The sequence below is a fragment of the Lepus europaeus genome, chromosome 5 (assembly GCF_033115175.1).
Source record: "Lepus europaeus isolate LE1 chromosome 5, mLepTim1.pri, whole genome shotgun sequence".
In the NCBI taxonomy this organism is placed as follows: Eukaryota; Metazoa; Chordata; class Mammalia; order Lagomorpha; family Leporidae; genus Lepus; species Lepus europaeus.
Window position 1 is genome coordinate 8,021,616 of NC_084831.1, and position 27,071 is coordinate 8,048,686.

The 27,071-nt window shown below is 59.5% G+C and overlaps 2 protein-coding genes across 2 annotated transcripts in view; one reads left to right on the forward strand and one right to left on the reverse strand.

Annotated features, from left to right (window-relative positions):
• CLCN6 (chloride voltage-gated channel 6) overlaps positions 1 to 21,541 on the forward strand; it is a 41,126-nt gene extending 19,585 nt beyond the window's left edge. Inside the window, exons 9-23 of the mRNA XM_062190450.1 lie at positions 1,046 to 1,104; positions 2,193 to 2,325; positions 2,915 to 3,028; positions 3,317 to 3,483; positions 3,984 to 4,110; positions 7,177 to 7,300; positions 7,487 to 7,640; positions 7,758 to 7,917; positions 8,004 to 8,110; positions 13,774 to 13,960; positions 15,041 to 15,198; positions 15,312 to 15,468; positions 17,015 to 17,122; positions 17,224 to 17,349; positions 18,945 to 21,541. Of these exons, the coding sequence (XP_062046434.1) occupies positions 1,046 to 1,104; positions 2,193 to 2,325; positions 2,915 to 3,028; positions 3,317 to 3,483; positions 3,984 to 4,110; positions 7,177 to 7,300; positions 7,487 to 7,640; positions 7,758 to 7,917; positions 8,004 to 8,110; positions 13,774 to 13,960; positions 15,041 to 15,198; positions 15,312 to 15,468; positions 17,015 to 17,122; positions 17,224 to 17,349; positions 18,945 to 19,025 (1,962 nt within the window). The 3' untranslated portion in view covers positions 19,026 to 21,541. The remainder of the gene's footprint in view (positions 1 to 1,045; positions 1,105 to 2,192; positions 2,326 to 2,914; positions 3,029 to 3,316; positions 3,484 to 3,983; positions 4,111 to 7,176; positions 7,301 to 7,486; positions 7,641 to 7,757; positions 7,918 to 8,003; positions 8,111 to 13,773; positions 13,961 to 15,040; positions 15,199 to 15,311; positions 15,469 to 17,014; positions 17,123 to 17,223; positions 17,350 to 18,944) is intronic.
• Positions 21,542 to 24,412: 2,871 nt separating this feature from the next.
• Positions 24,413 to 25,884, reverse strand: NPPA (natriuretic peptide A). Its single transcript, XM_062193089.1, has 3 exons — positions 25,698 to 25,884; positions 25,250 to 25,576; positions 24,413 to 24,660 (listed from the first exon to the last, which is right to left on the reverse strand). The coding sequence occupies exons 1-3, from the start codon at positions 25,818 to 25,820 to the stop codon at positions 24,649 to 24,651; spliced, it is 462 nt and encodes a 153-aa protein (XP_062049073.1). The 5' UTR covers positions 25,821 to 25,884; the 3' UTR covers positions 24,413 to 24,648.
• Between the last annotated feature and the right edge of the window lie 1,187 nt (positions 25,885 to 27,071).

Below are 27,071 nucleotides of genomic sequence, written 5' to 3' on the forward strand. Positions count from 1 at the left end.
CAAGTGGGCCTCCTGGGCGGGAGCGTCCACTGGGAGCTCCCTGACCCGACTCGGGCACCTGATCCCACTCGGGCTCGATAGGAAAACGACGCTGGCTCCCAGGAGCGTGCAGAGCTTACGCTGAAATGGAGCTGGCTCCCTGCTGAGTCCCAGGAGCAGGCTGGCTGAGGACAAGTCGCCATAGAAGGTCCCCTGGTGCCCCCCGCAGCCATTGCCCACTGCGTCCGTGGAGAGTGGCGTGGCCGGTCACCTCCGTGCTGCCCGAGGCCCGGAAGCTGGGAGCGGCAGCCAAGGTGGCCTCAGCCACAGCTCTGTGCTGATTCTCGTGTGGCAGAGCCGCGGTAGCAGCTGCCTGCTGACGCTGTCTGCCTGCCCGATTGCTCCCGCGCTGGTCCGTTCTCTGCGGCTGCCCTCAGGGCTCAGTTGTCATCATCCCCATTCTCAGATGAGGAGACTGAGGCTCTGAGGTTGGGGAGCCAGCTCCGGCTCGTACGGGTTGCCCCGCCTTCCGGGGTTAAAGCGTAAGGCCTCTCCGTTCCCCGTGAGCAGTCGCTGGGAGATGTTTCCCTCCCAGAGCCCGTCTAGATCTCACTCTGCTGCTGCCTCGCCTGCCCGGTGTCCCGAAAGTGAGCTGAGAGGTGGACAGAGGCCAGGCAAGGGAGGGCAGCGGGAGAGGCTGCGTGCCGGGCTGGGACACCCCGGGCCTCCCCTTGCCGGCATCCCTGAGCGAGCGCGCTGCATCCGCTGCGGCACTGTCGGCTCCTCGGCTCCTCCTAACCCTTTGCTCAGCTCTTTCCCATTTTTCTTCCTGACTTGTTGACTCTGCACAAAATGCAGTTGGTGGAAATCCGAGAAATGTGGGGGCAGGGAAAATCACTTCCTCCCGGAGGGAGCCGCTTCCTTTTTCCACGTTGCCGTTACGGGCTCTTCCTCCTGGCCCTCGCCTGCCCGGGTGTGCTCCCAGCAAAGCGGCCTCCGTGTGCAGGGACTTCTGCGGCTCTGGTCCTTGAGCGCTGCCCTCTGACTTTATCTGCTCTGGTTCTAGTTTCAGAGCATCTCCTTACGGAAGATCCAGTTTAACTTCCCCTACTTCCGAAGTGACAGGTAAGGAGAGGTTAGGAATTGCAGCCCATGCTAGGCAGGCTACGTGTAAAACCCAACCATCAGAAAGGGAAGTGGGCTTTGAGTTATTCTGAAAGCAAGAAGCACAAGAACCAAGCTGGCCTCATGACTTTTATTTTATCCTGCTGGAAGGCCTGGAAACCTCTCAGGCCAGGAAGATGGGCCCAGATCAAAAACCCAGCTAAGGGGCGGTGTCTGGCCTAGTGGTTGCAATGTTGCTTGGATGCTACATCCCATATCAGAGTGCCTGGGGTAGAATTCTGGCTCCCAGTCGGATTCTGGCTTCTTGCAAACACCTGCCCAGGGAGGTGGCAGACAATGGCCAAAGCAGCTGTGTCCCTGCCCCCTCCTGGAGATGCAGATGGAATTGCTGACTCCTGGCTTGGGCTGGCCCCGCCTAGGCCACTGAAAGCGTTTGCAGAGTAAAGCAGCAGATGGGAGATGTGTTTCTCTCTGTCTTCCCAATAAATTGAAAACAAACAAAAATTCAAAACTCAAGCAAGACAGGCTACAGGCAGGCGAATTATCAAGGAGGTATTGTGTATTCCCAAATGATCGTCTTGGTCGGCCACCTTCCTAGGTGGGAGGCCCTCCGCTCAGAACACTCTGGCCCGTGGGTTTGTGCATGGTGCTACCCGGCACACCTCGTGGGGCCCTGGGAATCCGAGGTTCAGCTGAGGGCTTGGGCCACCTTCTCATTCTGGAAATTCCCCGAGAGCTGCTGTTCACCCCCCTCCCCGCCCCGACACGTGACCAGTGAGCACCGTGACGTCCTCCCCGGTGGCAGCTCTGCGGGGGACTTGCCTCCTGAACTGGGAGCAGGGAGATGACGGTGCTGGGGATCCCCGTTCCCAGTGCTGGAGCCCCACCGAGGGACTGCTGACGCCAAGAGCCAGCACTGGGTTTGCTGCTGAGGTCGCCCCAACCCGGAACCTGCCTGTTCATGGCCCCAGCTTTCCCTAGGTCATGAGATAAAATATTCACAGATAAGTGAGTTAGAAACAGCCTTTGACGGGGGTTCTTACCTGGATTAAACGTGTCTCTCTCTCTCTCTCCCTCCCCCTCCCCAGAGACAAGCGAGACTTTGTATCAGCAGGAGCCGCTGCGGGAATTGCTGCAGCTTTTGGGGCTCCCATTGGGGCGACCCTGTTCAGCCTGGAGGAGGGCTCGTCTTTCTGGAACCAAGGGCTCACGTGGAAAGTGGTGAGGAGGACCGTCAGTGAAAACCAGCTCGTAGATGGGACCCCACCCTCTAGAATTACACGGGGCGTCCCGCAGGAGGGCTCCCGGTGGCTTTGGTGACGGAGGAGTGGACTCAGCTGGAAGTCCCCCGGCTCCGGCCCCCAGCGCCTCACTCTGGGACTTTTACTCTCACAGCTGCGCTCTCCGCTCTTCCCAGACAGCGAAGGCCAGGTTACGCTGCTGCACTCTGAATGAGCCACAGCCAGGCAGGCGTGGCGTTAGCGCTGTCAGGGCAGGAAGTGGCGGTCAGGACTGGAGCCCTGCTCCATCCTCGGCGTAGAGGCTCTTCCCATTGCGAGTGCCTCATTTAGGGCAGGGTCTCGTCCGGAACAGGCTCTGCGTGACGCCGCCGGTTGAGTGAGAACGCCTTGGGGCGGGATGGAGAACTGGCCGCTCTGGAGTTGTATCTCCTGCGCTGTGCCCCGTTCCCTGGATCCCACCTCCCTTCTCCTGGCCGCTGAAGGGCAGTAGACACCAGGAGGAAGTATTGGGGGGCCGGGGAGAGGCACACATCACCGGTGAATGTTCTTGTTTCCATCACCACCCCCAGCTCTTCTGTTCCATGTCTGCCACTTTCACCCTCAACTTCTTCCGTTCTGGGATTCAGTTTGGAAGTTGGGGTTCCTTCCAGCTCCCGGGATTGCTGAACTTCGGCGAGTTTAAGGTATGTCTTGCCCGTCTCCCCCAGGATTTCTTACTTGACCCGTGAACACTGCTCCTGTGGAGCAGAGAGGAGTGATCGGGGCTAGGCTCAGGGTCTTCCGGTGGTGGCGTCCCCACCCCTTCCGTCTCGTACACGCCCTGCTCGCTGTGAGCGGGGTTCCAGCACGGCCCTGGCTCTTTGGGAAGAGAGGGCAGCCCTGGCTCTGTTCTTGTCTCCTCCTCTCCTGTCCCTTCCTGCTCTCACGACCACACTGGTTTTTCTCTCTCCCTCCCTTTCCCCTTCTCTCAGTGCTCTGACTCTGATAAAAAATGTCATCTCTGGACAGCTATGGATATGGGTTTCTTCGTCGTGATGGGGGTCATTGGGGGCCTCCTGGGAGCCACGTTCAACTGTCTGAACAAGAGGCTTGCAAAGTACCGTATGCGAAACGTGCACCCGAAACCTAAGCTCGTCAGGTATCTGCCGCTGCCTCCCCGAGCCTGCTGGGGCTCCCTGAGTTCCGTGCGGCCTGCGCCATCTCTCCCCAGGAAGACGGCCACAGGAGCAGACCCTGTCCCACACCAGCCTTGGCTTCTCGGCTAAGACTGAGGGAGTCAGTGGGGTCGTAAATCTGTATGCGCAGACAGGCTGAGATTGTTGGTGTCAAATGCTGGTTGACCTCCTGCCACTCCGGCCTTGCACCAGGGCACGTGGCACAGAAGGAGGATCTGTGTGGCCCTGGACCTTCATGGAAGGCCAGCCCATTCCTCGGAGGGAGATGGCGTGGCTGCAGCAGCCCGCTTCATCGTGGCGTACATGTTGCTGGAAGCCAGCTCGGCTCTGACGGATTCTGCATGTGTGTGTTGACCGGGGGCTGCTGTGAGTGCTCTGGGGGAGATGAGGGCTGGGGGTCGTAGAGTTCCTGAGATGAGGGCGCCTTTTGATTGCAGTCAAACAGCTGCGCTCTCCTTTCCAGAGTCTTAGAGAGCCTCCTGGTGTCTCTGGTCACCACCTTGGTGGTGTTCGTGGCCTCGATGGTGTTGGGAGAATGCCGACAGATGTCGTCTTCGAGCCAGATCAGTAACGGCTCACTGAAGCTCCAGGTAACCCCAGTGCACCTGCTGCCTTTACCCACAGAGAAGACTCAGAGCGTGCAACTCGCCTCTGTCTAGAGCACAGACGTGTGGGTTCGTCATCCCACACCCGTAGCAGGTTGCTGAGAGACACTGGGAGCTGTGGTTGCTTCTTCACCTGAGAGAGGACGTGCGCCAGACGCCCCGCTGACGTCTGCAGAGACGTCACCGTGGGCGTCCTTGCGAGTGCACGAGGCTAATGAGAAACAGAAGCTGTAGGAAGCTGGCTGCCCAGTGCTCCTCCAGGCCCCCACGCACGCTCCTGCCACCTCCCCGCCCCCCACTGCTTGCCCTTTTGAACGTGAGTCTGCAGATGGGGAGGGAGGAGTGGAGGAGTGGAGGAGTGCCTGTGTCAGGTGCATGGCCGTCTCGGGCTCTGGGGCACTTCTGGTTCTCTGCCATGCATCCTTGGTGCCTTTCTCTCTCTCCCTTCTCAGGGCTGTATGGTATTTTCCAGAACCTTTTTCTGAGGAGCAGAGCCCACGAGATAGGCATTGGGGTGTACTCTACCCTGTGTTGTTCGGTCCACTCCAGCGGGCCTAAGAGCCAGACGTGTGGTTCTGGCCTCCAGGGCCGGGCTGATGTCGCCTCTGAGGGCTCTGTTTCTTGTTGCTCCCAGGTAGCCACAGGAGCCCTTCAGAGCCCCTTGGGGCCTTTGGGTGGCTGCCTCGCCAGTCCATGAGTGCCTAGAGCGTGCTGGATCAGAGGTTGGCAAACTGTGGCCTGTGGGCTGAGTCCAGCCCTTCACGAATGCTTGTGTAGTGTGGTGCCCAAGGCAGGAGTGGTTTTAACTCTTTTAAGGGTTGGGAGGAAAGGAAGGAAGGGGAGAGGAGGGAGTGGGGAGGGAAGGAGAGAGAGAAAGAGGAAAAGAACAATAAAAATGTGCCACAGGACTGCGTGTGGCCGGCCAAGTCTAGGATATCTGCTCTCTGGCTCTTTATAGGAGAGTTTTGCCCGTGGTCACTTCATGAGTGCATCAGTATTTTCAAAATTCATAGATCTGGACGATTCAGAAACAAGCCTAAAGGATTCTGTAGTCAAATGGGTCAACCAGCATTAAATAGCTTCCTTTAATACAAGTCTCTGTAGGGCCTTTAATGTTCCCGCGAGCGTTAGCCATGTTTGTGTGCCGGATACTCCGCTGAGCACTTTCCAAGCGTGAGTTCATTGAATCCTCACCACCACCACACTGGCCAACGGCGTCATCCCCCCGCTACACGTGGGAAAACCGAGGCACAGGGAGACCCTGTCCAGGACCGCTCAGCCAGGAGGGCAGGGCCTGAGGGCAGAGATCATTCCCGTGTTACAGAGGAGGGAACCAAAGCTTCACAGAGCCAAGGTCGCTAGAGAGCGGCCGGCAGGGAGCGGCCAGCAGGGAGCGGCCGGCAGGGAGTGCGCTCCGCCTCAGCAGTCTCCGTGGGCTCCGAGAAGCGCTGTGATGCGTGGGACTCGGCAGAGCCCTCAGCACTGGCGTTCCTGGTGCCTCGCTGGAGAAGCATCGCGCATGCCGCCAGCAGGCCGGCAGCTCCACCAGGCTGGGTCTCTCCTCTCCCCTGCGCTAGGTTCTGCTGACAGGGCCGCGGTCCTCCATCCAGCCGGACTGCCGGCCAGGTCCACCTGGGAGGATTATCAGACTCTACCTGGAATTGTTAGAAACCCGCGTGAGCGCCTCTCTGCGGCGTCATCGGGAAGAAGCCCCGCCCTCAGTGGGTCTCTGTAGTCACACTTCTACCCGGTTTGCACAGTCCACGCCCTAGAAGGCCAGGAGCCATCACCGTAACAGCCTCCCCTCCAGGGCAGCAGCGCCTCATCCTCCCACACGGGAGACAGCAGTAAGGGCCCGGAGTGAGCTGAGATGACTCGTTTTCCCCAGAGTGGGCTCTGAGTACCAGCCCGGGTCTGGAAAGAGGCGAGGCCAGGAGCGCGGTGTCAGCCCCCAGCTCAGTCGGGGTGCGGGTGCTTCTACAGCAGCTCAGGGCTGGGGCTTCAGGTCAGGCAGTGACTGGGACCCTCCCCCCAGATTCCCTGGCCTCGTCCTTCCATGGTCCTGAATGCCCTCGGGCCAGGCCTCCCACAGCGTCCCTTGTCACTCACGTAGCGTGAGGTGAGGAGGCAGAGCCAATCCATGGTGAAGCGTGGTCGTGGTGACGTTTGTATCACGAGCGTGGCTCGACGCGTGGCTCGACAAAGGCCTTAGCTGGATTCTTTACTCGCTGCCATCAAGATGCAAAGAACTTAGCATCACGGTTGGCCGCTGCGCACGTGGAGCAGTTTCGGCTGCCTGTTCAATTTGCAGGCTCTGATCTAGCTGGGGACATCCCCTTGAAGACTCAAGAGGGCCCTGGCAGGTGCCTTTTGTTGGCTTTTATGTTTGTTTGTTTGTTTAAGATTTATCTTTTTTTTTTTTTCTTTTTAACAGGCAGAGTTAGGCAGAGAGAGAGAGACAGAGAGAAAGGTCTTCCTTCTGTTGGTTCACTCCCCTAATGGCCGCTATAGCCAGTGCTGCGCCAATCCGAAGCCAAGAGCCAGGTGCTTCCTCCTGGTCTCCCATGTGGGTGCAGGGCCCAAGCACTTGGGCCATCCACTGCCTTCCCGGGCCACAGCAGAGAGCTGGACTGGAAGAGGAGCAACCGGGACAGAATCCGGCGCCCCAACCAGGACTAGAACCCAGGGTGCTGGTGCCGCAGGCGGAGGATTAGCCTAGTGAGCCGCAGTGCCGGCCTAAGATTTATCTTTGACAGGCAGAGTGACAGATTTTCCAACTGCTGGTTCACTCCCCAAATGGCTGCAATGGCCAAGATTGGGCTAGGCTGAAGCCAGAAACCTGGAGCTTCATCCAGGTCTCCTGTGTGGGTGAAGGGGCCCAAGCACTTGGGCCGTCGTCCACTGCTTTCCCTGGCGCATCAGCAGGGAGCTGGATGGGAAGTGAAGTAGCCAGGACCTCAAACCGGCGCTCGCGCGGGCAGCTGATGCCACAGGCAGTGGCTTGACCTGCGGCTCCACAGTGCCATGCTGTCTCTGACTCCTGCCTCGCAGGTCACGTCAGATGTGAACTCAAGCATCAAGGCGTTCTTTTGTCCCAACGACACCTACAACGACATGGCCACGCTCTTCTTCAACCCCCAGGAGTCCGCCATCCTGCAGCTCTTCCACCAGGATGGTGAGTGTCGCAGCAGGCGCACGGTGCCGGCCCGACGGAGCCGAGAGTTTCCGCGTGTGGGGTTGGCGTGAGCGGCGGGGTCGGGGCATGTGTGAAGGGCATGTGTGGCCACTGGGAGGAGCCGGGGTGGGCTGCCGGCCTGCAGCAGGCATCTGCCGTGGCACTCAGGTCGGCTCTTGCTTGCAGGAACCTTCAGCCCCATCACCTTGGCCTTGTTCTTCGTCCTCTATTTCTTGCTTGCCTGTTGGACTTACGGCATTTCCGTTCCCAGTGGCCTTTTCGTGCCTTCTCTGCTCTGTGGAGCTGCTTTTGGACGCTTGGTCGCCAACGTCCTGAAAAGGTACCGTGTGTACCCGTGCACCTGTGCGCACGCGTGTCTTACACAAGCACAAGTGTGCGCCCCGCAGCCCTGTCCACCGTTGTTCTGAGCCACAGTCTCGGTCTCCTTCCTCACCAGCTACATCGGACTGAGCCACATCTATTCAGGCACCTTCTCCCTGATCGGGGCCGCGGCCTTGCTGGGTGGGGTCGTCCGCATGACCATCAGCCTCACGGTCATCTTGATCGAGTCCACCAACGAGATCACCTACGGGCTTCCCATCATGATCACCCTCATGGTGAGCGCCCCTCCCCGGCCTCGTCCGGCTCGGGCCAGGCTCACCCAAAGGGCCTGTGCTGAGGTGAGGTCTGCTCTGTGTTGCAGGTAGCCAAGTGGACAGGGGACTTTTTCAATAAGGGCATTTACGACATCCACGTGGGCCTGCGAGGAGTGCCGCTTCTGGAATGGGAGACGGAGGTGGAGATGGACAAGTAAGGCCAAGCGATCGCCCACCTCCCAGTTCCTGGGTTTCTAGGATCAGGCCTAGGGGACGTTGGGGTCAGGGAAGGAAAGAGTGGCTGAAGTTTCCTGGGTAGAGAGAAGCAAGCACATGTGTTTGCTGGTTCTTGGGTTTGTTTAGGAGTGGTGAGCAGCTTGGGTGGCTGGGAGGTGAGGGTTCAGGGCAGGGGGCCAAGGGGCCTGGGGGCTAGAGGGGGCAGAGCCTCTTCTCGCTGTGCTTGGCCTTATTAAATATGAGGTGACACTCGGGTCATGGTTGTGATACGACTGAGGGTTTACACCAAGGGCGCTCCAGGCGAGGAGCAGCCTGCGTCACAGGTGCCTAGCAGAGGTTCCCGGCTGAATGAGTCTGCCCACGGTCGCCTGCCGACCCGCTGAATCCCCCACCACGATCTGGGGAATAGGGGCTTAGTCCTCAGAGGCCACTGCAGGAGCCAGCAGGCCTGTGCCGCACGGGGCCAGGTGCTCTCAGCCTTGTGGGCTGTGCCGTCTCCACCCCAGCTGTGCTGAAGTGGCACGAAAGCATGTGTGCGTGCATGAGTGTGGCCGGGTGTACTCTGTGGTGAGAGTGTGGGGGTGTGCTCTGTGGTGTGAGTGTGGCCGGGTGTGCTCTGTGGTGTGAGTGTGGCCAGGTGTGCTCTGTGGTGAGCGTGTGGGGGGTGTGTTCTGTGTTGAGTGTGGCCGGATGTGCTCTGTGGTGTGAGTGTGGCCGGGTGTGCTCTGTGGTGAGTGTGGCCGGGTGTGCTCTGTGATGAGTGTGGCCGGGTGTGCTCTGTGATGAGTGTGGCCGGGTGTGCTCTGTGGTGAGTGTGGGGGTGTGCTCTGTGGTGTGAGTGTGGGGGTGTGCTCTGTGGTGTGAGTGTGGCCGGGTGTGCTCTGTGATGAGTGTGGCCAGGTGTGCTCTGTGGTGAGAGTGTGGCGGGTGTGCTCTGTGGTGTGAGTGTGGCCGGGTGTGCTCTGTGGTGAGAGTGTGGGGGGTGTGCTCTGTGGTGTGAGTGTGGGGGTGTGCTCTGTGGTGTGAGTGTGGGGGTGTGCTCTGTGGTGAGTGGCCGGGTGTGCTCTGTGATGAGTGTGGCCGGGTGTGCTCTGTGGTGAGCGTGTGGGGGTGTGCTCTGTGGTGAGTGTGGCCGGGTGTGCTCTGTGGTGAGTGTGACCAGGTGTGCTCTGTGGTGAGTGTGGGGGTGTGCTCTGTGGTGAGTGTGGCCGGGTGTGCTCTGTGATGAGTGTGGCTGGGTGTGCTCTGTGGTGAGAGTGTGGGGGGTGTGCTCTGTGGTGAGTGTGGCCGGGTGTGCTCTGTGGTGTGAGTGTGGCCGGGTGTGCTCTGTGGTGTGAGTGTGGGGGGTGTGCTCTGTGGTGTGAGTGTGGCCGGGTTTGCTCTGTGGTGTGAGTGTGGCCGGGTGTGCTCTGTGATGAGTGTGGCCGGGTGTGCTCTGTGGTGTGAGTGTGACCAGGTGTGCTCTGTGGTGAGTGTGGCCCGGTGCTCTGTGGTGTGAGTGTGGCCGGGTGTGCTCTGTGGTGAGTGTGGGGGTGTGCTCTGTGGTGAGTGTGGCTGGGTGTGCTCTTTGGTGAGCGTGTGGGGGGTGTGCTCTGTGGTGAGTGTGGGGGTGTGCTCTGTGGTGAGTGTGACCAGGTGTGCTCTGTGGTGAGTGTGGTCAAGTGTGCTCTGTGGTGAGCGTGTGGGGGGTGTGCTCTGTGGTGAGTGTGGGGGTGTGCTCTGTGGTGAGTGTGGCCGGGTGTGCTCTGTGATGAGTGTGGCCGGGTGTGCTCTGTGATGAGTGTGGCCGGGTGTGCTCTGTGGTGAGTGTGGGGGTGTGCTCTGTGGTGTGAGTGTGGGGGTGTGCTCTGTGGTGTGAGTGTGGCCGGGTGTGCTCTGTGATGAGTGTGGCCGGGTGTGCTCTGTGGTGAGAGTGTGGGGGTGTGCTCTGTGGTGAGTGTGGCCGGGTGTGCTCTGTGGTGAGAGTGTGGGGGTGTGCTCTGTGGTGTGAGTGTGGGGGTGTGCTCTGTGGTGAGAGTGTGGGGGTGTGCTCTGTGGTGTGAGTGTGGCCGGGTGTGCTCTGTGGTGTGAGTGTGGGGGTGTGCTCTGTGGTGAGAGTGGCCGGGTGTGCTCTGTGATGAGTGTGGCCGGGTGTGCTCTGTGGTGAGCGTGTGGGGGTGTGCTCTGTGGTGAGTGTGGCCGGGTGTGCTCTGTGGTGAGTGTGACCAGGTGTGCTCTGTGGTGAGTGTGGGGGTGTGCTCTGTGGTGAGTGTGGCCGGGTGTGCTCTGTGATGAGTGTGGCCGGGTGTGCTCTGTGGTGAGAGTGTGGGGGGTGTGCTCTGTGGTGAGTGTGGCCGGGTGTGCTCTGTGGTGTGAGTGTGGCCGGGTGTGCTCTGTGGTGTGAGTGTGGCCGGGTGTGCTCTGTGGTGAGTGTGGGGGTGTGCTCTGTGGTGAGTGTGGCCGGGTGTGCTCCGTGATGAGTGTGGCCGGGTGTGCTCTGTGGTGAGAGTGTGGGGGGTGTGCTCTGTGGTGAGTGTGGCCGGGTGTGCTCTGTGGTGTGAGTGTGGCCGGGTGTGCTCTGTGGTGTGAGAGTGTGGGGGTGTGCTCTGTGGTGTGAGTGTTGTCGGGTGTGCTCTGTGGTGTGAGTGTGGCCGGGTGTGCTCTGTGATGAGTGTGGCCGGGTGTGCTCTGTGGTGTGAGTGTGGCCGGGTGTGCTCTGTGGTGAGTGTGGCCCGGTGCTCTGTGGTGTGAGTGTGGCCGGGTGTGCTCTGTGGTGAGTGTGGGGGTGTGCTCTGTGGTGAGTGTGGCTGGGTGTGCTCTTTGGTGAGCGTGTGGGGGGTGTGCTCTGTGGTGAGTGTGGGGGTGTGCTCTGTGGTGAGTGTGACCAGGTGTGCTCTGTGGTGAGTGTGGTCAAGTGTGCTCTGTGGTGAGCGTGTGGGGGGTGTGCTCTGTGGTGAGTGTGGGGGTGTGCTCTGTGGTGAGTGTGGCTGGGTGTGCTCTTTGGTGAGCGTGTGGGGGGTGTGCTCTGTGGTGAGTGTGGGGGGTGTGCTCTGTGGTGTGAGTGTGGCCGGGTGTGCTCTGTGGTGAGTGTGGCCGGGTGTGCTCTGTGGTGAGCGTGTGGGGGGTGTGCTCTGTGGTGTGAGTGTGGGGGGTGTGCTCTGTGGTGTGAGTGTGGCCGGGTGTGCTCTGTGGTGAGTGTGGCCGGGTGTGCTCTGTGGTGTGAGTGTGGCCGGGTGTGCTCTGTGGTGTGAGTGTGGGGGGTGTGCTCTGTGGTGTGAGTGTGGGGGGTGTGCTCTGTGGTGTGAGTGTGGGGGTGTGCTCTGTGGTGTGAGTGTGGCCGGGTGTGCTCTGTGGTGTGAGTGTGGGGGGTGTGCTCTGTGGTGTGAGTGTGGGGGTGTGCTCTGTGGTGTGAGTGTGGCCGGGTGTGCTCTGTGGTGAGTGTGGCCGGGTGTGCTCTGTGGTGAGTGTGGCTCGGTGTGCTCTGTAGTGTGAGTGTGGCTCGGTGTGCTCTGTGGTGTGAGTGTGGCCGGGTGTGCTCTGTGGTGTGAGTGTGGCCGGGTGTGCTCTGTGATGAGTGTAGCCGGGTGTGCTCTGTGGTGTGAGTGTGGCCGGGTGTGCTCTGTGGTGAGTGTGGCCGGGTGTGCTCTGTGGTGAGTGTGGCCGGGTGTGCTCTGTGGTGAGTGTGGCTCGGTGTGCTCTGTGGTGTGAGTGTGGCCGGGTGTGCTCTGTGGTGAGTGTGGCCGGGTGTGCTCTGTGGTGAGTGTGGGGGTGTGCTCTGTGGTGTGAGTGTGGGGGTGTGCTCTGTGGTGTGAGTGTGGCCGGGTGTGCTCTGTGATGAGTGTGGCCGGGTGTGCTCTGTGGTGAGAGTGTGGGGGTGTGCTCTGTGGTGAGTGTGGCCGGGTGTGCTCTGTGGTGAGAGTGTGGGGGTGTGCTCTGTGGTGTGAGTGTGGGGGTGTGCTCTGTGGTGAGAGTGTGGGGGTGTGCTCTGTGGTGTGAGTGTGGCCGGGTGTGCTCTGTGGTGTGAGTGTGGGGGTGTGCTCTGTGGTGAGAGTGGCCGGGTGTGCTCTGTGATGAGTGTGGCCGGGTGTGCTCTGTGGTGAGCGTGTGGGGGTGTGCTCTGTGGTGAGTGTGGCCGGGTGTGCTCTGTGGTGAGTGTGACCAGGTGTGCTCTGTGGTGAGTGTGGGGGTGTGCTCTGTGGTGAGTGTGGCCGGGTGTGCTCTGTGATGAGTGTGGCCGGGTGTGCTCTGTGGTGAGAGTGTGGGGGGTGTGCTCTGTGGTGAGTGTGGCCGGGTGTGCTCTGTGGTGTGAGTGTGGCCGGGTGTGCTCTGTGGTGTGAGTGTGGCCGGGTGTGCTCTGTGATGAGTGTGGCCGGGTGTGCTCTGTGGTGTGAGTGTGGCCGGGTGTGCTCTGTGATGAGTGTGGGGGGTGTGCTCTGTGGTGTGAGTGTGGCCGGGCGTGCTCTGTGATGAGTGTGGCCGGGTGTGCTCTGTGGTGTGAGTGTGGCCGGGTGTGCTCTGTGGTGAGTGTGGCCGGGTGTGCTCTGTGGTGAGTGTGGCCGGGTGTGCTCTGTGGTGAGTGTGGCTCGGTGTGCTCTGTGGTGTGAGTGTGGCCGGGTGTGCTCTGTGGTGAGTGTGGCCGGGTGTGCTCTGTGGTGTGAGTGTGGGGGGTGTGCTCTGTGGTGAGCGTGTGGGGGGTGTGCTCTGTGGTGAGTGTGGCCGGGTGTGCTCTGTGGTGTGAGTGTGGCCGGGTGTGCTCTGTGGTGAGTGTGGCCGGGTGTGCTCTGTGGTGAGTGTGGCTCGGTGTGCTCTGTGGTGTGAGTGTGGCCGGGTGTGCTCTGTGGTGAGTGTGGCCGGGTGTGCTCTGTGGTGTGAGTGTGGGGGGTGTGCTCTGTGGTGAGCGTGTGGGGGGTGTGCTCTGTGGTGAGTGTGGCCGGGTGTGCTCTGTGGTGTGAGTGTGGCCGGGTGTGCTCTGTGGTGTGAGTGTGGCCGGGTGTGCTCTGTGGTGAGAGTGTGGGGGTGTGCTCTGTGGTGAGTGTGGCGGGTGTGCTCTGTGGTGTGAGTGTGGCCGGGTGTGCTCTGTGGTGTGAGTGTGGCCGGGTGTGCTCTGTGGTGAGTGTGGCCGGGTGTGCTCTGTGGTGAGCGTGTGGGGGATGTGTTCTGTGGTGTGAGTGTGGCCGGGTGTGCTCTGTGAGTGAGTGTGGCCGGGTGTGTTCTGTGGTGAGTGTGGCCGGGTGTGCTCTGTGGTGAGCGTGTGGGGGATGTGTTCTGTGGTGTGAGTGTGGCCGGGTGTGCTCTGTGGCGTGAGTGCGGCTGGGTGTGCTCTGTGCACAGTGCTCTGAAGAGCTGCTGGAAGGTTGTAAAACAGTCAGGGGCACAGTCAGCACTCAGCGGCGGTGTGTGCCAAGGAGGGCCCGGCCCTGGACAAGCTGGGGGTCTCTGGTGGTGACAGAGGGATGAACAAGGCCGCCACTCCACAGGATGACGTAATGGGGGAGGGGATTCCACACGGAGGGGGTCACGTGCAGAGGGAATGGAAGTACAGGAGAAGCTCTGGGTCCAGCAGCCACAGAGCTGGTTCAGAGAGGCCCAGGTGGTCCGGAGTGGTGGGGAGCCACTCCCGGGGCGCACTGCTGAGCTGGGTCGGCCTCCCCCCTCCCTCAGGCTGAGAGCCAGCGACATCATGGAGCCCAACCTGACCTACGTCTACCCGCACACCCGCATCCAGTCTCTGGTCAGCATCCTGCGCACCACGGTGCACCACGCCTTCCCGGTGGTCACGGAGAACCGGGGCAACGAGAAGGAGTTCATGAAGGGCAACCAGCTCATCAGTAACAACATCAAGTTCAAGGTAGCGAGCCAGCCCGAGAGGCAAGGTGGGTGCGGGAGACCGGTGGCCCTCGGTGCTGACACTTGGTGCTTGCCACTCCCTCCAGCTGGGGTCCTGCGGCGAGCTCCAGGGAACGCTGGCACTGTGTTCACTCACTGCCACCGTGAGTGTGGGTGTGCCAGGGAGGAGGGGCTGTCAGATCCTAAGGTGTCGGTTCTGCGGCAGAGCCAGGGTGGACCTTTGTTTTCCATCAGCAGATCTCGTCATTATCTGCTGTGTGCAGGTATCAGGGAGGATTCTGGGGTTGCCAGCAATAAACCCAGACTTTGACTGCTTCAGGAAGAAAAGCGAGTCAACTGAGAGCTCTGCCCACGAGCTCTGGAGCGAAGGTGCAGGGCCTGGCCACGCCCTCGCGTCCCAGAAGGAGCAGGCACCTGCTGTTCTCTGTCCTCGGGTCACCTGCCATTGCCTCCCCCGGGCTGTGCGCCTGCCCCGGGCTTTAGGCGCCTGCACACTGACGGCCGTCCGGCAGAGACGGGGTGTGGGAGAGGGCTCGTTCCCCTGTGCGGATCTGAGATGCTGTCCCCAAATCAGAAATGGGGACGTTGGCCTGCAGACGCCACGAACTTCACAGCCGTGTCCGAGGAGGACTCTCATCAGCTCCTTGTTTGTTCATTATTTGCTTCTTTAATTTGAGAGACAGAGAAAAACTTGCCATCTGCTGGTTCACTCCCCAAATGCCCACAGTGGCCAGCGCTAGGCTGGGCCAGGCCAGAGCCAGGCGCTGGGGACTCCATCCCGGTCTCTCACATGGGTGGCAGGAGCCCGATCACTTGAGCCCTCACTGCGGCCCCCTGGAGTCTGCATTAGCAGGACCTGGAGTCAGGAACTAGAGCAGGGCTTGCACCCAGCACCCCAGTACGGGATGGGCGTGTCCCAGCCAGCACCTTGACCGCTAGGCCCCTTTGCCTGCCGAGCCACAGTGAGTTCCCTGCGCTTCCCGTGGCAGGACGTGCTGCCAGGCCTTGGAGCTCAGGAGGGGCCGCCGTGTCCATGCGCCTCCCTGAGAAGCCTCTGCCACCCTGCCCCTGCCTCCCGCAGAAGTCCAGCATCCTCACGCGAGCCGGCGAGCAGCGCCGACGGAGCCAGTCCATGAAGTCCTACCCGTCGAGCGAGCTGCGCAACGTGTGTGATGAGCACGTGGCGTCCGAGGAGCCGGCCGAGAAGGAGGACCTGCTCCAGCAGATGCTGGAGCGGAGGTGGGCGCCCCGCGGGGAGCTCCGGAGCCTTCCGGGAACGCGGGGGAGGCGGGGCCGTGGCCGGGAAGCGGTCCTGCGAGGTGTACGAGGCGCGTCTGGTTTCTGTGTAACAGATACACCCCCTACCCCAACCTGTACCCTGACCAGTCCCCAAGCGAAGACTGGACCATGGAGGAGCGCTTCCGCCCCCTGACCTTCCACGGCCTCATCCTACGTTCGCAGCTCGTCACCCTGCTTGTGCGGGGCGTGTGTTACTCGGAGAGTCAGTCGGTGAGTCTCCGCCAGTCCTGGGAGGCGGGAGGGCGGCAGGAACAGGGTCCCTGTGCCTCGGGGTGGGAGCCGGGTCTGGGCACCCGGGCGCCTGCAGGCTGCAGCCCTGCACTGCCGCTGCCGTCGGGTGGCCGGCGAGGCCGAGCAGGAGCGCTTGGAGTTCCCTCCAGTCCTTCCTGCTCGGTCCGGAGCCGCTGGCCAGCTGTCTCCTGTGGCCCACAGGCTTTGAATACAGTTTCTGCGTCTTCATTTCCGCAGGCGTGAACTTTCTTACGTATGTTGTCAAAAGAAACGCCGTTCTTCTGCCACTTCCACCCACTTCTCGTTTCTGTGTTTTGTTTTTGGCGGGCGGGCTCCTTCCCGGTAGTGGCCCGCAGTCCTTGGCCATCCCTGGCTGCAGAGAAGTCACCGCGGTTTGGTTTCTGTCACACAGCTTCCAGGTGGTCCCTGTGGCCACCTGAGACCACCCACCGTCCCACTCTGTAGGAGGAGACTGAGAAAGACACCCAGGGACCTGGTGCCCAAACTGATTCTCCTGGGTGGGCTTCTGGCCATGGGGACAGCCCGAGGCCAGCTGGCCTGCAGAGGAGCTGTCACCGTGCTTGGGACAGGAAGGGTCCCACGCGGAGGGTGAGGGGAGCAGCCTGGCTGGAGCGGTAGAGATGGCACATGGCCCAGGGCAGGGGACTCCCAGTGAGGGGGTGTGGGCCCCGACCTGGATGCGGGACCCAGCTCAGCCTGGCCTGGTAGCACTCAGGGAGTCGGGGCTGCCCAGAGGGCAGTGGGCGAGTGCAGTGGTGTACAGGTGAGGCGTGCCCTGGAGTCGGGGAGAGGGAGTGGCCGGTGCTTGCCGTGTGCCCAGCCTGAGTGCACGGCGCCGGCCCCCCGGCCCAGTGACAGTCGGCTGTGCTGAGCGTTGCTGGGTGGCTTGAGACAGAGCATCTATTCTTTCATGGTTCAAGGCCAGTACAGTCCAGGTGGCAGCAGGGTCACGCTCTCTCTGAAGGCGCCAGGAGAGGCTCCGCCCCTGCCCCGCCTCCTTCCCGGTAGCGGCCTGCAGTCCTTGGCCATCCCTGGCTGCAGAGAAGTCACGCGGTTTGGTTTTTGTCACACGGCTTCCTCCCCGGGTCCTCCCCCATTCTCATGGTGGCACCTGTCACTGGATCGAGGACACACCTCATTCTAACTTGCTTCCTGTTTCCAGGAAGGTCCCTGCGTGCAACTGAGGGCCTAGAACTTGGCCGTGTCTTTGTGGTGGGCTTGGTTCACTCCGTCATCGTTAGCACTTTTCTCACGTCAGCTTCTGCAGAGCCCAGATGCATCTTGGGGTTGCAGAATGGGAGGTTCAGAGAGACTGGGGGACCTGCCCAGGGTGGTTCAGGGTGGTCCAAGAACTGGCTTTGGGTCGAGCTGTCTCACCTCCCAGCTGCTGCTGGCCACAGCTTGGCACCACTCCACGTCGCAGGGCTGTGGCTGGTGGGGCTGGGGTGAAGGGAGAGGGGCTCTGGGGAGACCAGTGCAAAATGCATGTCGCTTGGGGTTGCAGAGCGCCAGCCAGCCGCGCCTCTCCTACGCCGAGATGGCCGAGGATTACCCCCGCTTCCCTGACATCCACGACCTGGACCTCACGCTGCTCAACCCGCGCATGATTGTGGTGAGAGGGGCCGGCCCTCCCGGCCTGGCCTGCCCGTTTCCCTGCTCCTCGGTGCCGCTGGCGTCTCGGGCTGCCGGTGACTGGTGCTGTCTGTCCCGCAGGACGTCACCCCGTACATGAACCCGTCACCCTTCACCGTCTCGCCCAACACCCACGTCTCCCAAGTCTTCAACCTGTTCAGAACGATGGGCCTGCGCCACCTGCCCGTGGTGAACGCCGTGGGGGAGGTGAGTGAGCCCCGGGGGAGGAGGCGCCTGCGGTCCTCCCTGCACCCCACCCTGGGAGAGAGGATCCTCCAGCCACGGGCTCCGCTGTCCAACAGGAGGAAATACCAGAATCCCCCAGGCCCTCTTCAGACCAAAGCTGTAATAGCTGTGAAAACCTTGCCCCAGGGCCGCCTGCATGTTCACGAGCCTTGGCCAGCAGATGGCGCCAGGCCCCTGTAGCCCAGTGGGTGACAAGAAGAGGCGCGGAAAAAGCTGGCCTCGTCGCAGGAGGAGGAGGAGGAATCGCGGCCTGGACAGGGCAGGGCCACTGTGGAGGCCTCCGCGGGCCTCCTGCCCCGCCGCCCTCACGGAGATTCAGAACCTCGTACGAGAGAGTTCCAGGCAGGCTGCTGGCGTGGGACGTTTTAAAAGCCGCAGCACGTAGCAGCTGCTGCAGAGTTCGCTCTTTGTCCTGCTGCTGCCTCATTGTGGGAAGAAAGGAAACAGAGTAGAAAAGGAGAGACAGAAGTCAGCCCTGCCCGCACCCTGCAGAGCCGCCGCGCTCAGTCTGTGCTCCGGACCCTGACACTGTGTGTGTCGGGCTTTCGGGGAAGCGGAATTGGTGTTCATGCTGTCTGGTTGTTGCCTGACTTTTCACGTCACCGGTAGAAGACGGCTCCAGGGCAGAAAACGTTTACCTGTGGTGTTACTTTGTTCATTTTTGCTTTTGTTTTCTTATTGTTGGAGAGACAGATGTACAGGGGGAGAGAAGGTGCTCTAGGCACTGGTTTACTTCCCCAGTGCCTGCGGTGGCTGGGACTGGGCCAGACTGAAGCCAGGAACTGGGAATCCAATCCAGGTTTCCCACCTGGGTGGCAGGGACCCAAATGCTCAGACCATCTCCTGCCGCCCCAGGGTCTGTTTCGCAGGGGACGGACCAGGAGCGGAGCTGGGACCCAACCCAGTGCTCCCGTGCGGGATGCAGGCATCTGAGCTGCCAGGCCAGCCTCCTGCCCCATGTGGTACTGTACGGCCCTGGGACACGGCCGCCCCGTCTCTTCCGTAGTGCCCTGGATTGTCGGCTGTCCAATGAAATTCCACCCCAGTGACCTTGCCCTGTTGCCAGTTGGCCCCCGGGAAGGGGAAGTGTAGCACATGAGCCCGGCACGGCACAGCACATTCGTACACGGTGCGGCTGCCCTGGGTTGATGGGCGTTCCCTCAGACCACACTGCCCGGTTCCAACAGTGTACGGGGTGGCTGTGGGGTACCCACCCCCAGCGACAGCTGGGAGCCGCCGTAAAGGATTGTGGGAGAGCCTCCAGCGAGGGTTTCTGCAAGACGGTGGCTGACACATGGCCTCCTGCACACAGGCCCACGGGCTGCACGTGTGGGGCCTGAGAGAGCGCCTGCCCCCGGCCCCCGGTTTAACCCTCGTTACCTGTTCCATCTTTTTCTCATCTGAAAATTTGGAAGCCTTCAGAGGGAGCCTTCCCTCCCCGGCCGTGCCCCGTGGGCCCCGACTCCACCTCCCACTCCTGGACGAGGCCGGCTCTTTGCGCCCCTCTTGTCTCTGCCTGCTACCCTGCGGCTGACGTGGGTCTTTCTCCTTTCTAGATCGTCGGGATCGTCACCCGGCACAACCTGACCTACGAATTCCTGCAGGCCCGACTGCGCCAGCACTACCAGAGCCTCTGAGAGCCTGGCCTCCCCCGGGGCTGCCGGCGAGGCGGCGCGCTCACACTCCGGCCGGCACAGCTGGCCGGCTGCGGCTGTTCCTGAGCGACCGAAGATTCCCAGTCACTCACCCCCCCAGTCCCCTGGAAGCCTGGAGCTGTTGGATGCTTTGGTGGTCAGAGACCCTGGGGAGGGCATTGACCCCTCAGAGTGTGGGCTTTTCTGCCGTCCCTGGGCACACGCCCCCAGGTGGAAGCCAGCCTGGACCCGGCAGAGGGATCCTGCCCCAGGCTTGCTGCTCTCCCCGACGGCCGAGCCAGGGCCTTGTCATTTGGGGAGGGCTTTAGGCCGAGGCAAACATGGGGGGTACCAGCTGCAAAAATCAGTTAATTTCTGAGTTTAGGAATCAGGCACGGAGAAAGTTCCCACGTTTTGGGAGGCCCTCTTTTGTGGGGGCTCGTCGTGCAGACTCCTTGCTGATGCTGAGAGCCCCTGTCCCGCCCTGAGCCCTGAGCCCTGAGCAGTCAGTCTGAGGCTGGGGTTGGGCTGACGCCCACCCTCGTTTTTAACACATCAGCTTTCTCCCCCGTGCAAGTCGCTCCCGGCCTCCCTGGAACATGTGGCTGCCCTGAGCCCTCCCCAACCTTCACCTCGTGATGGGCTTGGCCTTCCCAGGCTCTGCGTCCGTCTGCTGGTGAAGAGGCCCCATCTCCGAGCGTCCTGGCCTTGCCCCCGAGTCACCTGGAAGCAGGACTCCCCTAGGTGAATACGTCCCTGAGCCCCGGCCCCTCCCGAGCCGGGGACAGTAGCAGGTGGGTGTCGGACACAGCAGAGGTTTGGTTTGAGGAAGGTTCCCAGGCATCGTGCGCCCTCCTGCTGCTAGCCATGCTCGACCTCCTGGGACAGACAGGGGGCGCAGTGCTGCAGGGAGTGCTTCCTGCAGCTCACGCCTACAGTGGAAGCGCTAACCCCAGGGTCCCATCTGTGAGGGCCGACAGTCACCTGGCTGGCTGGCCGCAGAGTGAGCCCCTGGGGCCCGGGCATTTGCACTTGCCATCCTCTAACTGCTACAGGGTCGGCATCCTTGTGCCATGCAGCTGCCTGTGGCTGGGCTACTTTGGGACCCAAGATGGCGCCTACCTGCATTGAGACTGCCTAACTGTGGAAGCCACCGGAGGGCATTGGAGCCTGGGCCTGCCCTGCCCTGAAGTCCACTTCCGAGATGGCTGTGCAGCCTGCGGTGGGGCCGGTGGCGCTGCCCCAGGGCTGTTCCACCCGCTCTCCACTGGGTACCGCTGCTTCAGGACCATGTGCTGACCGCGGCCCCCTCCACCACCACCACCCCCCCCGTGTCCTTACCCCTTTGACCAAGTTCAAGTTCCTGCATGCACCTGCCTTGTGAAGTGGGAGTGACAGTTCAGGAAGTCACCAGGACCAAAAAGGCCACCCTTGTCCAAAGTGATGGGGTTCAGCCAGCTACCACTTCATTGTAGGGTGGCTGGACCACGACGTTGTTTCTTCCTTTTATCAAGAAGAGAACCAGTTGCCCAAGTCAAGAGATTGGCAGGCTGCCTGTCACAGAAGCCCCTCCCTTCCCCACCTGGGTGGGGTCCTCAGAGCTAGAGGCCTGCAGTAGGCGCCCCGGCCTCAGGAGGGTTCATGTCCCTGCCACGCCTGGAGGCTGCTCTGGGCAATGTGGCTGGAATGTGTCTCTCCCTCGTGCACATTGTGTTGTGTTGAAGTCACCAGATACTCTGTTCCCATGCATTTAGTCCAGAGATTGACAGTGGAGTGCAAATGCCCCCCTCCTCCGAACTGACCACGTGCGTGCAGGGAGGACCCCAGGCCAGGCCTCAGCAGGCGCGTGGCTTCCTGTGCTCTTCCTCTCTGCCTGCCTTCCCAGATAAGCCCAAAGAGGACAGCTCCTCCCCCGTAACAGTAGCCACGTAGCTGAGCCTTGCTCCCTGGGTTTCTGCCTGGTGGAGAGCAGCGTTTTCTGTGTCTCACCCACTACCAACCCTGCCGCCAGGCACCCAGATAAACCATTCCACAGAGCGGGAGTTGGGTGGGCCCAAAGTGTTCGTCTCCAGCTTGGTGTTCCGTGGCTTCCTAGCCAAGGCAGTGTGGGGAGTGGGACCAAAAGTCTGGTCCCCAGGCCCAGCTGAGACCTTTGTACTCTGGGGGGTGATTCGCCCATGACCTTGTTCAGCTGACAGTTCCCGGATGAAGTGGACACTCGCTTGGCCCAGGCGGCCGGTGACCGGAGAGCTTCCCCCGAGCCAGCGCGGCGCCGGGGCCCACGGCTCCCCTCCCGCATTGTCGCCCCTCGTGCCTGTGCACCTTGGCCGTGTCAGCATTGCAGCTTCTGTGTGTCTGTTTGCACTGTGTGTGCAGTGACGTTGCTAGTCCCACTGTGTATATAAATGGTATTGTCGGCTTTTGTTTGTTTTTAATTTGTAAAGTCTTATTTTTATTTGAACCCCTGGCACCTGGAAGTTCTTGTGACGACCGTACCGCGTCAGAATAAAACATCTGCCTCTGTCTCCTTTACCCCGGTCTCCGCTGCGCCCTGGTTTTTAGTTCCCTCCCTGCCTGTCTACTACGTAAGACCTGCCGTGCCATGCCGGAAGGTGATGTGGTCAGGTTTCTCCGCACACAGCTTCCCAGGAAGGACCCGGGCTCCTGCCTTAAGCTGTGAAGTCGCAGGCTTTCAATTCTGTGAATGATACAGCATGGCTGCAAATACTCTAGTTCCTGCGCGGCTTAAGTCTTCACGATAGCTGTGCTGTATGTGGGGCGAGAGGACACAGTGGTTTTACTGATGGACCCAATCCTGATGATGACCTTGAGCGGTTGCTGCTGTCCTGCTTGTCCTTTCAAGTGTACACTGATCTGTCTTGTTTACCAGTCCCTTCCTCTTGTAAAAACCGCCACTTCCCCCCAGAGCAATGCGTGGAGGGTCCGTTGGATTGCCTGACAGTGTGGTGGTCAGGAACTGGTCTCACAGATTCTCCCAACAGCCGGCCAGAAGAAAGGAAGTGGAGCAGCGTCTGTGACTGTTAAGACCGCATGGCCAGCTCTGTCAGTGAGACGACTTCGCCTCTATCTTACCTGCTTCAAGTTGCCCCTCCACCCGTGACCGAAATGGCCCCAGTCAGTTCACTTGTCTCCCTTTCCCACTAATTCCCAGGGCATTTTCTGCCTGTGTGTTCACTCAGTGAAGACCCTGTTCTGCTGACACCTGGGCGTGTGCCCCACTCAGCACCCTTCCCCTCCTGGCCACCCAGACCCCAGAGCCGTGTTGGGACAGATGCCTTGTCCTGTCTCTTCCCCTTGTCCTTGTTCATCACTCTGCTTGGTTTCCTGCCCTTCTGTGTTTGAAGTACAGGGAAGGAAGCAGCCAGTCCAGCTCCACCGCCGAGCAGCCATTCATTTCTGGTCTCCCCTGCCCGCTACAGGAACACATTGCTACTTTTTGTTCCTCTTTTTCCAATTTCTGTGCAAGATCAAGAGGCTCAGCCACACATCGAGGGAGCATGACCTGCGTGGGAGTGCTGAAGAGGCACTGGGGGATGAGGGCTTGCAGGCTGGGGACACAGACACATGTCCACATCCGGGACAGGTGGTGCTGTGATCGTCTCATACAGATGTGCCCAGAAGGGTAACTTTCAGTGGGGGCTTTGGTATCAACAAAGGAGGAAGTGGCTTTCACCACGAGCCTTGACGAGTGAGTGCAGTGTTCTTGGGAGGATTGGGTCCTGGCTGGCTGTTCGAGGGAGAAGCGACAGGGAGTGAGGGCACAGAGAGGCAGGCAGGGAGGTGTGGAGGTGTTGGAGTGTCAGGGACTCTGGCGCGGAGGGAGGTGTGGGGGCCATGGCTGGGAAAGCAGGTTAGAGGACTCCTTGTTGAAGGTGAGCCTGGCATCTGGGATTTTCTGCTTAGGACAACACATTTCAGAAGCAGAAACAAAAACTAGCATCTTCTCCGGCTGCTCTCACCTCAGTGCCACTGAGTCCAGGCTGCTTGGCTTGAATCTGGGCAAGACTGTCCATCTTTCAAATGCAAGTGCTAGTACAAAAAAGCTCAGCAACTCGTCAACGCAGCAAACCTTTATTCCTGTTTGCTCACGGCTGAAACCCAATGCCCTGCCTACTCTTATTGAAGCTAACAGTGTCGCTCAGTGCCAACAGCTCACTTTTTTTTTTTTTTTTTTTTTTTTTTGGACAGGCAGAGTTAGACAGTGAGAGAGATAGGTCTTCCTTTTTCCGTTGGTTCACCCCCCAAGTGGCCGCCACGGCCGGTGTGTTGCGGCCGATGTGCTATGCCGATCCAAAGCCAGGTGCCAGGTGCTTCCTCCTGGTCTCTGGATTGGGGTGGGAGAGAAAACGGTGCTGTGGCATAGCAGATAAAGCCAGCACCTGCAGTGCCCGTGTGGGCACCAGTTCAAGTCCTGGCTGTTCCACTTTCAATCCAGCTCTCTGCTGTGGCCTGGGAAAGCAGTAGAAGATGGCCTAAGTCCTTGGACCTCTGCACCCACGTGGGAGACCAGAGGAAGCTCCTGGCTCCTGGCTTTGGATCAGCTCAGTTCCGGCCATTGTGGCTATGTGGGGAGTGAACCAGTGGATGGAGGACTTTCTCTTCCTCTCTCTCTCTCTCCCTCTGCCTCTCTGTAATTCTGCCTTTCAAATAAATAAATAAATATTTTTTAAATGGATCAGAAAATCTAGTCCATATTCTCATTGGCTAAATGTGCCCTAAAACACTGTAATCAAAAACAGTAGGAGTGGAAGAAAGTCCAGGTGTTTATTTCCAATACGTAAGTGCCCTGAATGTTAGCAAATCTGAATAAAAATAAATGTCCTTTCGTTCTCTTGGGGCTTTTTCAGGATCTGCGACTGAGGCTGGAGTAAAAAGTAAGGCAGGTGCCCCCCCCTGTGCAGGAAAGGGAGAAAAGAGAGAAGCAGCATTCTTTTTTCTCCGACAAAAGGTAAAGAAATAGTGGCACTTTCAGCTCTGATTTTAGAGTATTAATATTCTAATGGATGACTGGAAATGTCCAATACTACATGGTTACTAGTAGTTTTATATATACATTTATTAATAATGAAGCAATAGACTGGAGCCAATAGCTTGAAATTATTGTTTAGATTATTTTTCATTTTCTAATTAAAGATTATTTTACTTCCATTGAAAATAGGAAGTAGAAGCTAAACAGGGAAACCACAAGATGTTCAAACTGTCAGGGCATAATAATGTGCCCCCTCTAACCTCATCAGTCCCCGTGCATGTTTAAAAATAAAAGGCACAAAACAAGCAAAAAAAGAAAAAGAAACCACAATCCAAGTTGTGGCCGCTGTCCGTGGTGCTGAAGTTTATTCTTTTTTTTTTTTTTTTTTTCCAATCGCCTCTTAGTAACAGGTGAGGATCTACACTAAGTGTTAATGCTTTGGGTGAGAGAGGAGAAGTCACAGTTTGGCCACTTTACAGGTAGCATAAAGTGTGATAAATGTTGACAAGAAGCTGCAGCTCAGATAAGGTGCAGTGACGATGCAATGAGATGAGACAAAGTGACTTGAGAGACACAGGAGGACGAGGGTTTCCTGCAGTCTGCCGAGGGTACCTGGCCGCCTTTCTTCCCTGGCTGTTATCTTCGGTACTACAAAGTGAACACAAACATATTTGTCTTGCTGGCCTGACTGTACCAGAACAGTCAGCTTCCCATGACTGTGCCAAACCTCTTGACAAAGCTTCCCCACTAGTCTCCACTCCAGCCTGATGATGCCCTGGGTTTCATAAACCGGTAAACTAGTTACTCATCAGAGCTAGTAATGGCATTCCTTGTCAATTTCACTATTCTCATTCAGAATCTCACAATTCTGGGCAAGAACCTGTACCATCAATTAGCTATGCAAAGATGACGGGGCCCTGTGAATGCTATACTCTCCCAAAGTGACAGTCATTTCCTTCCTCCCTCCCTTCCTCCCTCCATCCCTTCCTTCCTTCCTTATTTTCTTTTCTTTCTCTTTTTCTTAGCATTTTTGCACCAGGATGTAGCCGAGGATGATAGCATTGTCCTGAGACTCGCACCCCCCAAGTTAGGTCAGAAATCTCAGAACAAACAAGCTTCTACACAGGTCCCTTCTTGATGGAGGTGCCCCCGTGAGGATTCTGTGATGAGGTTTGAACCCCTGCAAACCCACGGTTTCCTTCCTCCCCACCCCATTTCCACCCCCAGTGCCTCTTACCCGGAAGCTGTTGCAGCCCAGACCACTCTGGGCTCCAATCCTGTCAATCCTGCCCCCAAAGCAGCTGGACCTCCGCAGGCTCCGAGGGGCAGTGAGCAGTGCCCTTAGCTTGCTTTTCAGGAGAGCAGATCTCTCAGAGGCCTCCCAGGGGCTTCTCCCAAGGGCTCCCGCATCTCTCTGGGCTGGATTGACCTCCCCTGTCCAGGGAGGGACCTCAGGGAGGGGGCTGAGAGCCGCCCCAGCTTCATCACTCTGCTCACTTAGTGCTTGAGGGGGCACAGCTTCATCTTCGAAAGGCATCCTGTCCTCCAAATGGTCCAGCAAATTCTTTACCAAAGGAAAACACAAGGAAAAGGAGAGTGCTCATTGACTTGGAGCAAATCGAGAGGAACGGGCGAGTATCTAAAAGCGCCCCGGCCCCAGACCGTGCCCCCCTTCCTGGCCCTACCTTGAAGTCCATCAGATCTGCGTTGGACATGGCATTGTACACTGGGTTAGCTCCAATTTGATCCGGGTGCCAGAATGCCAGACAGAAGAGGAAGCTCACGGTGACGGTGGAGAAAGGGCCCATATTCGTGCTGGTTGGGGGTGATGTGCTGTTGGCTGCTTCTTCCTTCCTCTCGGTTCCCCCTGGGTCTTTGTCCGTCACTGTCTCCCAGCTGCCCAGTGCAGCCTCCTTTTATAGCCCCTTGGCTCTCCTAGAGCACAAGAGGAGTGGAACCCTCCCCATTCTGTCACTTGCAGAGATAAAGCAGCTGAGTGAGGAGCCCGCAGAAGATGCCCTTTTAAAGTTATCAGCCAGCAGAGCTTGTCACAGCCCCTCTGCCTTGAGCAGCCCCCGCCGCCCCCCGGACCCTCAGCTGCAAGAGCCACATTCTTGTTGATTTGCCTCAAGAGGCTCCCACTTCAAAGGTGTGAGAGGAGCAAAAAAGAGTCCTTGGTTATCTCCCTGCCATGCCTCAGGATTCTTTCTCCTGGGCAACGGGACCCACGCGGGGAAGCAGAGGGGCCACTTGGCCCAAGCCCAGTTCCCCCGGTTTGTTTGCAGCTCAGCTGTCAGGGGCTCCAAATAAGGGTGGGAGAGGAGGGAGCGGGCAGGCAGCAGGACGAGGGAGTCCGGATGCCCGGGCTGGCTTCATACCTGACTCATCAGCCAGGCGGCCAGCTGGCCCCAGGCAGGCCGCCCTCACCCTGGCCAGCCCTCGCAGCGGCCAGGGGAAAGAGGTTCTTTTTTATAGCCTTAAGTCAGCCAGGATGCAAATGCGATGAATGTTCCAAGAATTCAGCCCCTAAATATAAATACCAAGAAAACCTGGGGGAGCAGGACCGTCCCTCCCCAAGGCTCCTCCTTGCGGGTGGGCACTGAGGATGCTGCCACGTTCACATCGCTGCCTCGCTGAGTGGGGAAACCCTGCCTCCTTCCTTCAGCTCCAGCCTGGGATTGGCCCCTGTGTTTCCCAGGGAAGCGTCCTCGGGAAGTTGGCTAACGGAGGGAGGGTGTGGGGACAAGAATGGCACTGATGCCTGCCGTCTTTCACGTCTTCCTCTGAGACCAGGCCAAGTACTGAGCCATGAGCACCCCAAAAGGAAGCATCGGGCAGCAAGGCTCTCCACACTTAGCAAGCGGCCTCCATTTGCTGAAGTCAAGGTTAGCGTCTCATCCAACGTGACGTACACAGGGACAAACACTTGGGCTGAGGGCTTCAGAGACTCATAGCCCCAAGTGAACCATCTCCAGGGCTTGATTTTCGTTATCTGCTAAATGAAGTTACAGGGTCAACACCTGCCCTGCCAGCCTGTTTTTCAGGGGCTCAAATGAGCC

What these genes read in the sequence shown, in the direction of transcription:
- NPPA (XM_062193089.1), bottom strand. Translation starts at nt 25,820, where the DNA reads ATGGGCCCTTTCTCCACCGTCACCGTGAGCTTCCTCTTCTGTCTGGCA. An exon ending in CAGATCTGATGGACTTCAAG is followed by an intron (nt 25,577 to 25,697) that starts GTAGGGCCAGGA and finishes CCTTTGGTAAAG; the next exon opens with AATTTGCTGGACCATTTGGA.